This window comes from Drosophila suzukii, chromosome X, assembly GCF_043229965.1.
Source record: "Drosophila suzukii chromosome X, CBGP_Dsuzu_IsoJpt1.0, whole genome shotgun sequence".
In the NCBI taxonomy this organism is placed as follows: Eukaryota; Metazoa; Arthropoda; class Insecta; order Diptera; family Drosophilidae; genus Drosophila; species Drosophila suzukii.
The window spans coordinates 5156140-5168669 of record NC_092084.1 but is presented as its reverse complement, the minus strand read 5'-3'; the positions used below and the strand labels follow the sequence as shown (position 1 = coordinate 5168669).

Here is a 12530-nt window from a genome sequence, read left to right as displayed (position 1 = left end):
TCTAGGCATTCGCTGAGTGCTTCTGTAGCTGCCGTGGCAATTAATCGATTAGCTGGGCGCATTTATTTACATTTTTTTTATTTTCTAGAGAGTATGGTGGCGCCTCTCCTGTCACCATTAACGATCGCCCAGCAATTTGCCAGTGAAATATGACGGAACAATAATGATAATAATGCACTGGGCGTTGGTCGAGCTCAGAATGCGCGTCGTTTTGCATGCGAATTGGAAGTGGAATGGATTCAAATGGAATGAAATGATCGAGGGCTTTGAGAAAACACTCGACTGTGGTGCTATCGAATAACCGAATGCGGAAATGCCTGGGCTGATCTATGGTCTATGGTCTATGGTCTCTGGTCTCTGGTCTCTCTGGCCAATGTCCAAAGATCGATCTGCAGAGGGAGGCGTGGGTCGTTCTTCGCCGGGTGGGTGTTTCTATCTATCCGTCCATCTATCTATCTATCTGTATCTGCAAACTGGAGCGCAAAGGAATGCCTTCAAAAGCGTGATAAATGAGCGCTGAAAACATTGATCAATGAAATTCGTATTCGCCCAAGAGGTGCCAATGAACTCTATTCAATTGTGGTTCGCTCTCTTGGAGCTACCAGCAGAATTGGAATTGGACGGAAAAAAACAAGCCTTGAAGAGATCAGCGAAATCAACAGACTTCAATAGGAACTGAAATTGCAAAGAGCAATGTGTCAGTGAGATCATTGATCAGTGAGCAGGAACTGTGCGGCTGCAGAAGTGATCGATAGAGAATATTAATGATCTATTCTATTCTGTTGGTTAATATAGGGGCATACTTAAAAGGGTTGAAGTATAAAGAGCCTGGTTTAAAGCTGGGTAGACGTGTATTTTTCCACTCTAAAACTAGACCCTGACTTCAATTATTGTCTCATAATCGATTTGCTCCAAACATTGCTGCCCAAAATGGATCTCGTTGGGGATTTTCAATGATCAGCGATTGTCGAGCGCTAATGCGCACCCAAAACGGATCCAATTATGTCACTTAATTGATCCGCACAAGTTCATATCCGTGTAATTTGTGCCCCGTCTCTTTTGCAGTGTGTCAAAGTTGAGTATCGAGTATGGGAGTCGATAATGCGATCATCTTGTATAATGATCGTGCAATGGACTCGGTTTCGCCTCGGCAGACATCATCAAAGACTAATTGATTGCAGGCACCCCTCAAATTGCCCCGCCTGCTGATCACCTGCTGTGTTTTTCGAGTTTTCTTTTTTTTGTGGGTCTTTTGACAGTTTCCAATCCACTTGAAATTTAAATTACGAAATCGAAATTGAAACTGGCCCAAGATTTTTGTGCGTTGTGTATTTCAGCATCCCCTCGATCTGGAGATCTGTCTTTTTGGTCTAGGCCATTTGTTTTTGGGGCCATTTGACATGGCTTGGCATTCACACTAGTTTGGTTTTTGTTTTAAGCCCTCTGTTTGATTGCCGGATCATTATCACAAAATGATGTTGTTTGCCCTGCGGTTTTAATGATTCCATGTGATCATCATCATGATGTCTTGGGTCGCAGCTTGATCAATTTTAATTGCTCTAACCCTCTTTAAGGGCCCGTCATAAATTAATTTAAAGCGTTTTGCCAACGAGCCAACGAGCAAACAAACGAATGAACGTGAAATCGAAAGTGAGTTTATTTTCAATTTCGTTAACCATCAGTGAAGTGCGCACATGCGCAGCAATTGTATCTGTATCTTCGTATCTGTATCTGCCCCCTAACTAAGGTCACTCGATCGATCGATCGATTGACTGTTTGTTTCCAAAGTTTGTCGTTCGTTCGTTCGTTCGTGTTACTAAAAAAGACAAACACTAATTAATTGTTCTAAAAGTGACACACAAAAATATCGCCTGCAGTCGCGAGATGAAAGACCTTTGGCGTTGAGCTGGTATCTGGTATTGTGTGTGCCTCTGTTTGCTTTTTGGAGACGCAAGGTTAGCCATAAATAGCCCTGGGAAACGAGACTCCCAAATGGCTCGATTGGATCATTGACACTAGCCAAGGGAGGTGGATATTTTTAGGGAACCACACGCTGAACTCCTCTTTTTTGGGGGGAGGTAGTTCGTGGTAGTAACTCCCAGTGGGCCTCGAAGATGCGATCTACAATCGTGTGTGTTTTGTGTGCGGATAATGATGATCAATGGAACCAATAAACAACGAACAAAAATACAGAAAAACAACGGCGACAACAAACAACAAAACGCCCAACACTCATGCCGGAAATTGTAGAACGTGTTTATGCCACAATTTCAAGTTGTTAAGCCACGCACAGAGACAGACAGACAAAATGCGTCAGACGACGACGACGGCGACAACAACAGCAACAGCAACAGCAACACGCGACATTCGTGCCAAAATACAGATACAGATACGAAGATACTTCAGATGTATCGGAACACAACAACAACCGTTCTTCTCCCGAGAAGAAGAGCTCAATCTCCGATTCCTGCTTTTTCTTCGCCAGACTAGACTACTCCTAGAAGCGATCTGTAGAAAGCGAAACTATCTAACAGATACACTGATAAAAAAGCAGGTAATGTTCAAATTCAGGGCCATCAGAGAAGATTGTGGTAAACAAATATAACATAGGTGCTGTATGCATCTCATTTTTTGTGTGCTGCTACAATACGCCTTTTTAATTCCCAACTAGTTCTATTTGTTTACAGGTGATTATATCTATTTTAAATAAGCTTCAAAATGAAGTATCCTCAAACGTTCCTAGACAGATTAAGTTATTTTTACCAGTGCACACACGCTCACGCACATCGTAGAACCCAGCTGAACTGGAGTGAACCAAACTATAAAGTCGAGCTCCAACTTGAGCCGAGTGCTCCATTCATAAATTCTCCATTCAGATTTGGTTCGCCAGCGTTTCGTCTGCGGATCACGTGCCTGCTATCAAAACAGATCGGGGCGGTAAAGTGAGGTATGGTATGGTATCGTATGGTATCGTATGGTAAGGTAAGGTAAGGTGGGGTAAGGACTGGGGCATTCGTATGTACATTGTACATAGAGTGGGGAGCAGTTGATTGAACCGATTCGTAATAACGTGGCCAGACTCGCGATCGAATTGAGTTGTTTATGGAGGTGGCACGTTGACATCAACGCCTCAAAGTCGCCCCATCATCTCCCACTCCTTTTGGCAGGTCCACCAAGACAAAGTCCAAGTCCAACTCGAAGTTTGGATTTGTTTTCCTGGTCGTTCGATGCATAAATTGGAGTGATCCATCGCCGTGTGCGTGTCGCATATCAATTATGCCCTCCAGCGTCAGCGGAGTTCTTCAGTGCCAAAGACAGTGCGTTTCGCAACTATTAAGCCCACTCACTAACAATTCAGGGTTTTAGCTTGTTGATTAATAGTTATTAATGTAATAATCTAATTAAAAGCTAACATGTAACTTTAGCCAATACAATGGACTGTTTTTGCACAATCCTCCATTACTTGAACGCCATGGGATTTTTGCATCAAGGGATCCGCACAGTTATCCCCCGCTATGTGCTCCAGTTGTTCGCCGTGGCCTGGTTCCTGCAGAGTGTGCCGTGTCTTGACCTCGTTACCAGGTGATCTCAGGTGATCTCGGATTCGCAGGCTGGGCCGATGGCGATGACGATGAGTTTGCTGCCAGCAATCAGGCCGTAAATGGCTAATTAACAACAACGCATAACTCTCACCTGGCCAAAGAGCTCAGCACGTTGGTAAATGGTATTACCACTTACCATGGTAGATGATAGATGGTAATGGTAATGGAAATGGAGATGGAGCATTGGAGGTCTTTACTAGACTAGACAATTGCCAATTATGTTCAGGTCCAGATCCAGTTCAAGTTCCAAGTCGAGTTCTAGTTACGGACTGCAGGTCTAGTCCGAGATTCGCTCTTGCTCTTGGTCTTGGACTCGACTTGGTTTCGACTTGGTTTCCATTTCAAAATCTTAACAACTTTTATTCTTGGCCCCTTGTTGTTCTGTTTCTGCTGCATATATTGTCATTGGATATGTGGCAATTGTGTCACACCTCTTGGCCACCAACTTTGTCGCTTGGCCAATGTCAGTTGTCATTAGATAGCCGTCTCCATCATCATCATTGCCTCCAGAACAGACGGCTCCCACAAGGCAGCCGATCGTAACGCTAGGTTCCGGCAGCTCCCCCTTAATAGTCCACTGGGGATCCCAGTGTTCCCCGAACCAGGTTCCTAAAACTGTCTGCACCCAAGTGAATTTCAGATAGGAATGTAGGAAACAGAACAGTGTGTCAAGAGAGACGTGCTTAATACGGTACTGCAAAATGTATTGGTATAATATAGTTTCAAATTCCAGAAATATTCCGGTAATTACATCATAGTACATTTAACTTATTGTTTATACACACAAAGTTTTTGTATTGTAGAACGAAAAGAAGCAGTACACAGGGCTTTATGCAAATAGGCTTACTAATCAGTAATACTTTTTGACACTTAGTTATGTGCAAAAACCTAAGGTGTGTATATCTAAACAAGGTTAAAGTGTTAACGACTTAGTTGTTTGCAAAACAAAATTGGTAATTAACAATCTTAAACTGCACCTGCTAGGGATCACCTATGTTTAGTATAATAAACAGCTATATTTAAAAAAAAACTTATTTTTGGATTTTTAAGGTTAACAGTAAATAGTTTCGGAATCGGAATCTTTACGATTTAATAGCTTCTCGGAAGAATCCTTGTGGTCAAGAGATATGATTACCTATTTGTCACTATCTTAAATGCAGGGATATCGATTGATTCGTTTTAATGCCCAGGCATGCTATCATCGATCGGGCTGAAAACTTTCCGAGAACTGGGGAAAGGGTTCGAGAATCTGCAAAATTGGTATTTATGAGGGGCATATAAATCTTGTTTGCATATACTCGTAGAAATTACAGACCGAAAAGATTCGATTTCTGCATAAATACTGCAAAGAATTACCCTTTTCGGTGGGTTCTCAGAAGACGCTTCTTTCCGACCCCGACCGCCCCCCTCTTGGCCCAAAGTGCGAGTGAGATGGCGACGGCATTAAGCCTGATTAGGCCGGGCCAAAAAGAAAGGCAACAATAAAGACTCACAAAAAAAAAAAAAACAGTGGGAAAAAAACTCATAAGTGATGGCGGGGCGACCAAAAGAAAACAAAAGTAAACCCGGCACAAGTTCAAGGTCAAGAGCGGAGAAGAGCCCAGAGAGAGTGCAGAAGAGAGCGGAAAGCTGCGCTTCAGGTCTGTCTCACACACACCAGCACACTAGCGAAAGGTGAAACTGCGAGCGAGGGAGAAGGCAAGGGGGTGGGGACGTCTGTGGGAGCGAGAGAGCACGAGCTGTGTGCAGCAGCAAGAACTTCGCAGCATCAATACAAACACAAAAGTAACAATAAAACAAGTACAGTCACAATTCGCTAACTTAAACTCCAAGATTTACCGAATATACATAAATAGAAGTTCAAAAAGTTTAGAATTAGAGTTCAGAAGTTTACAAAAATGATTAATCCGATAAAAATTAAAAAAAATATATTTTTCTCTTGAAATAAAACTATAAAAAAACACCAAGTTAGCCCTTAGAAAGGGATTTCACGATATTGAATTTTCACATGTAATGTGGTAAACTATCATCCTCTTAAGACTTAACAAAATTTATATCCCTAAAACTTGTACACCTACTGAGTAAACATTTTGTGTACAATGAACCTCTTGTCTTTCACTAAGCATCATACTGATGTTTCACTGTGCCAGGGAAAAGAATCAGGTAAAACAGCAGCCGGAACGCAACAACAAAGGCGAAGGCAACTTGAAGCCATGGTTAATGAAAGTCAGACAGTGGGCGGGGCAGAAACTGAAAAACATTAGAAGTGGCGAGGCAGAAAAACGCTTGCAATCGCCGCCTTTGTCCCCTTTTTTGCCACCGTCTTCTCTCCTTGGCCAAAAGCCCACTTTAACGCACTGAAGTGCTACCGCCATTACGTCATTGAGCGTAAAGTAAACATATATATACATTATATACATATATTTATACATTCTAGACCACGATCACAGTCGCTGGGTGCCCGTACCGTTTGGTATCTGAGTTTTAGATAGTGCAAAAACCTTTCTAGTTTGCTCAATGTAATCCCCACATTGACTGATGGATCAACTGATAAGATTTGTCAACACCCTACTATTATAAAAATCAATACCCTTCGGTGAATATTGAAAGTAAAAAAGCGAAGTGTTAATTCGGAATAATAAGACATGAATCTTTATATCACTCCAAAATCTGAGCTCAGTTTTGGGTCACCTTTCTCCCATTCAAAAGTTAGTGGAGTGGATCAAGTTATTGAAGAGGAACCCCTGTGAGACATTGAAATCCAAAGATTTCTAGAACTATCCACTATAAACCTGTATTCTAGCTCATATTAGGTTCAAATATACTTATTTTCAGAAGTAATAGTAAAAATAATATGTCGACAATATTAACTAGGGGTATCCTTTGGCGTAGGTCATTGCATTGGTCTGCAAAGTCGACCACAGCACTACTCCCCCTTGCTGCTGCTGTCCCCCTCTGCGTTCTCTCGCTAGCTCCATCTCTCTCGCTCGCTCTTGAGGCAACCCACACTGCGCAGCTGCGACTGCGCAAATGACTTTGAGTTCGACTCCGCAGCTCCAAGCTGAGCTATTGTTGTTGTTCTTGTTACTGTTGTCATTTAAAGTCTAATCAAAACATTTGAAGTTACTTAAGAAACCTACGCAGCTTAAGTTGCGTTTCTTGTTTCGAATTCGAATTCTTAACTTGTCGCAGCTTTGTCTTTGTTTCTTTTTCTCAGTTTTTGTTTTCCTATGCAGACGGAGGCAAAATATATTGTAAATTAAGTTTCTGCGACATTTCTACAAAAAGCGGCCACTCAGCGACAAGTTTTTGTTGTTGCTGCCGCTGATTTGCAGTTCTTTGGTTTTTGTATTGTGTTTTCTTTGCCCTTTCAAATGATATAGCGGCTTTAGAAGGTTAACATATGTGTGAGTGGAAGTTTGATCTACTTAAGGCCAGACGAGACAAAACCAAAAAAAAAAATACTTCTTTCTTTGTGTTGTGGAGCTCAATTATTTGCCTTGGGTGAGTCAGTTTTGTGAACTTTAATTTTGGCCCGACGCCAGTGAATTTCCTTACTCGCTCACTGCTACCCTCCCACTCTCGTAATCCCCCTCGTAGTGCTCAGCTAGTCCAAGGTCGTCGTCCTCCCACACACGCCACCCACTCCACACTCCAATAAAATCGTCAGGCGACATCACCGTCAGCACCCAACACCATCTGACTAATATATATAAGTATCTATAGAGCACACAAATTATACAGTGGTTCTGGAATGTTAGAAATACAACATTTAAATAAAATCGAGTGGTAGACGAGTGCAGACTATTACAAACATACGTTTATAAAATTATATTGGCACTTAACGCCAACAGCCATTCAATTAAATGGCGCCCAACGCGGGGCCTGCATTTATGGTACCATAAACCTAACTCAATAAATTAATACTGAATTTGGCAATGAGTTGTTTGTTCACAAAATAACACTAATATCGTCAATAATCGTAAAGTTGAAATGAAAAATTCAGCTAAGATATTCATGAATTCATTATAAAAATGCATAAATAACGTTTAAAACAAAAATTATTTTTTACATATGTCTAAAATAACCAAACTAATAACATAGCTGTGGTTCATGTTCGATTCCCATAAAATATGCAATTTTTTAAAGCCGTATCATGTTAAGTTTTGATGTTCATATGGTGAACACCGCCGGTATGAAATAAATCACCTTGTAGCTTAGTTTTCTTTATTCATACCTATTAGTTATATAATAAATAATTCACAGTCGACCGCGGTCAAATTTCAGAGATTCGGCTATAATAAATGTATGTTACAATATGGTTTCCACTATCCACAATGCAAACCACTGTCAATACATTCAACCTACTCTGTGCTAGAACTTTTTTTTGCATACTAAATTTTTTGATTCTTAACTACAAAATGGCGGCGCCGGTTCTCCTTTTGTCTGGCGTCTATTGATTCAGCCGTAAATGACAAAACGGAAAAGCACGGAGACAAAGCGTCAAAGAGGAAACTCCGGCAAGTGCATTTAGCCAAATGAGCGGGGAAAATGCGACGCGGAAAATGAGGAGGAATAGTAGGGATAGTGTGCTGACATTTATGGCTGGTGATGGGATATTGTGCATATGCATGGGATGGAGATGGAATTGGAATGCAATGGTGCCCATCGGTGGGGTGGATGATGACAATGCATCAACGGACAAAGGAGCCAAAAGGGAACGGGCCACAAAAGGAGCTAAACATTCCTATGGGGGTATTATGCAAAGGAGTGGGAAAATATATTGGGAGAGGCCCAACTCCACTCGAGTGCCGTGTGTTACCATTGTTGTTGGCCCTCAATGGCTGCAAATGGATAGATAATAACTTGTGAAAATAACTTTTGCACTTGAACGAGATTTCAAATGTTGTTGTTGAATGGGGAGCACTCAACGGAGACAGAGACAGAGACAGTGACTGCATCCATTACACACATATATGTATGCACTGTCAAAATCATGGTCCATGGTCCATGGTCCATGGTCCACATTCGACACTGAAATTTCTGACAGATGCGAGTGCATCAAGTTCGGATGCTTTCGAGAGTGGTGGGGATGGAGATGATGGAAGATGGAGCTGCTTGGAAGCGATACGGAGTGGGAGTGTGAACTGCATTCCCATTGAATGTTGTTGCCTGAAACGAAATCGTTTCGATTGTCGCTTCAAGTGTCATTGAACGTTTGGGTGGCATATAAGGAAAATATGGGGAAAGAGCTGTGGAGGAGAACTCTCTGGGGAGGGCACTGAAAAAAAGATGGAAACTCTTCGAAATAGATAGCTATAACTCAAAGGTATTCTGAAATATGTAAAGTATTGAGGGTTCCCAGGGAAAGTAACTTTATATAACACTTAATTAGCACTTCCACTTTACAACATATATTCCTAAGCCTTTTCTAGTGCTTTAATCAAGCCGACATTTTGAAAACAAACAACCAAAACCATCAAGTATCTCTTGGATATGCAATAGATACTTGATATCTTGTTTCATTTACACTTGAAGTCCCCAAGTGTCTGGTATAACTTTCCTATTGGGTCCATTGTGTATCGATATGTGTGTACCACCCCCACCCAATTTTTCCGTAGTATTGTGAAACTTTATCGTATGACCCAACTACAAATACAAGCTCTATCTCTTTTGCGATGTTTGTAATTGTTAATTGAAAAAGTCAACAGCAACAGGCAGCAGAAAAAAGTATCGAATTCGTTACTTTTATAACATATTTTCCATACTCACTGTTGTCATAGCCAGACCTATGTGGTTGTTTTTGCTGTTATCAAACTTCACACTCTTGATCACTTTTACTGTCATTCGGCAATTCACACTTTACCATTGTGAAAAGTGGGGAAAAGCTAAGAAAAAATACAAAAAGATGGAAAAGTGTGGTATTGATTAGTTCCCTTGTTGTTAGCAGTAAGTTTAAAGAACTGAAAAACAACAGCAAGATAATGATATATGACCTAGAGTTTAATAACAATCAGTCTTATCATTACGAAATTACAAAAGTGCGACATTATTCCTATAATAGTCTATAAGACTATAGCCCATTTTAAAGTAGCCACCATAAATCGAATAAAAGGAAAATTATGCCATAACAATTAAATCAAGACAACCCGAAAGATAACAAGTTTATAGTATACCATATATCATTACAGTATAACTATACTTGTGGAAGTCCCATAGCGATAGAAGCTGTTTCATACGATAGACAAGGTAAAATTGAAGACTTGCAGCAATATCTGATAATGAAAATAAGGTGGGAATGGGAACTTGGTAAGATAAGGGAAAAGTTTCACGCCTGACAGAACACAGATGCATTGTAAACAATACGGTGAACGACGTGAAATGCGGGGGAGTTTTAATGACAATTTCGAATGTGGAAATCAGCAATGGCCAAAATAAAAAACAAAAACGGCAGAGGCACACATTCAATTACCGGACTTGGCGATGGGGAGGAGATTGGATCGCATTGGATTGGAATGGGACAGGCCTTATATGCGAATCGATGCCGACGACGCATCCTATGCAAAATGTGTGTGTTGTTTATACATTTCGCTGTGTTTGGATGCGGATTTTTTAATTAAATTCACTTTCAAAAATACCGCTAATCATTCGAACAAAAGGCCAGCGAGCATTTGCATATTTGTTTGTCTCGAAAGCTTGCGACTTTTTTATTATTTTTTTTGCATCTTTTCAGTCATTCTCTGGCTTGGTGGGTCAGCAGCAGGGGGCGTGGCATGTGAATAGATTGATCGATCTAGGCAAAAAAGATAGATTTTCGCAAGTGCGAAAGTGAAATCCAAATCCGGGGGATGAGATGCGGATTTGCCCGAAAAGCCCAACCAACCCAAAGTATACCCCCCGGAGGTTTACCAACTCCGGCGGCTATGATTTCTTTAGCTTAACCCATCAATGGTCAGCAAATTAGCCAACACACATGGGTTTTTGTACTTGTCCGCATGCGAATGCGAATCCGAATCTCCCAATAGCGATCCGATTCCGAATCCGCCTGATCACTTTGAAAAAACAGAAAAAAAGACACGTAAGTGGCCAAATCGGTGCGCCTTAATTAAGACCAGCCTCATCGGGAATGAGGCGGTTACGTAAGCACTTAATACAGCTCCGGGACCAACGGATCCAATAGCCAGGCGAATTAAACACACAAAACATTTAAAATACACACGCCGAAAACCGAAAATCGAATATCGAAAAACCGAACAGTGGAATGCCAATGCGAATGGGATTCGATTTCTTTAAGCTTTGTTCCGACTCTCTCACCCATTGGTTTCTTTTATTATTACCGGTCGATCGGTCCTAAAAGATTGCGACCTGGCCTAATTATTATAAAGCAGGTGTGGCGAAGGTGTGAATATGGTTCTGAATTCGCAAAACAATATGTATTTCATTCTATGCGTATACCTTATAAAGAACGTTGAGCTCAGCGTTCTTACTTTGCTATTCTGATGTTTTCAGACTTTAAGAACACTTGTTTTTATATTATAACATATACCAAGGTGTATATTTTTATGATTTTATGATCTTTTAATCTTAATAATAAAATATAATAAAATAAAATATTCCCAAAGGGTTTATTTCCCATTTTCCTTGGGAAACCTTAACATAGCTTTTATAGCCATCTTTATAGATTACGTTTTATACACATACGAAAAATTCCCTTTGTCTTCCTTTGCCCTGAAGTCGCTTCAACAAAGGCTTAATCCCATCGGAGGATTAATGAGGGGCGGAGGCTTTAAAGACCAACCTGTTCTGATGGCCCAAGGTCAAATCCTGTTGCGGCATCCTTATGCAACGATAATTCGATAAACGCTTTTGATAAGCCATAAGTTTTATGACCGACCTTGGATGGTTGGTGCAGTAGTTGGTGGTCGATCTTTCCTTTTCGAGCGAAGTTCACAGTTCAATTGGACTCACCGCTAATTACTCACTATAAAAGCGACCTGTTAATGAGATGGGGGTAAAAATAAAATGAAGTACAAGGGGCACTTGGGTGTGAGATGCCATTAACCCGGCGCCCAATACCAACTTTGTTTTCCAGCTGCTGCTGCTGCTGCTGCTGCTGGCTTGTCTGGGCCTTTTTCAAGTCACCGACTTTTATGTTTTATTTATTGATTTTATTTGTATAACTTTTGCAGCCAGCGGCGGCGGTTTGCCGTTGCCGCTGCGGTTTTCAGTACCATAATTATGTCAGCTGCAGTGGCACAATCATAAATTTACGCCGTTTTGGTGCAACAATTTTTACGATTTATTATCCACTTGCCGGCAATCTGATTGTATATCATCAATCAACGGGCTTTTCCGCTAAAAAAAAAAAGTTGGGCAAATTCTTTTGTTTCTCAACGCTAAGATTTTGTTGCTAAAATTTTTAATTTATATACGTTTTTTCCCTCATTTCAGCTCAATATCGAACCGAACCGAAACGCTAATCCGAACCAGACGCAATGCACTGCAACCAAAAGCGTAACGAAAACACGACGACCAATCTTTGCTAAGGTCTGAAGAATAAAAAAAAAATAGATAAATAAAAACAAACAGAATATTGAAATCGAAAGCTAAGGCAAAGGAACTGTGATTTGAGTTCCAGAAAGATAAAGAATAAAATCCCGAAGCGATGGCCATGTTGGAGGCGCGGCCGTACAGGCCATTTAAGTCCAGCGAGGAGTACCTGGAGGCCATGAAGGAGGATCTGGCCGAATGGCTCAGCACACTCTATCCGGAACTGAGCATCAATGCCGAGAACTTCATGGATCGCTTGGACACAGGCGTGGCATTGTGCAAGGTAAGTCAAGTCCCCCTTAAATCGTGAAAGCAAATTCACACATATAAACCATCCATCCAACCATCCAACCACACATCTCGACACTCGCAAGTGCT

At 41.1% G+C, this 12530-nt stretch overlaps 1 protein-coding gene across 2 annotated transcripts in view; it reads left to right on the top strand.

Moving 5' to 3' along the window:
• Window positions 1–12530, top strand: part of pigs (pickled eggs) — a 55419-nt gene that overhangs the window by 16389 nt on the left and 26500 nt on the right. For both annotated transcript variants that reach the window (XM_017081554.4, XM_017081555.4), the window contains exon 3: window positions 12054–12435. In XM_017081554.4, coding sequence (XP_016937043.2) covers window positions 12268–12435 — 168 coding nt within the window. In that variant the 5' untranslated portion in view covers window positions 12054–12267. The remainder of the gene's footprint in view (window positions 1–12053; window positions 12436–12530) is intronic.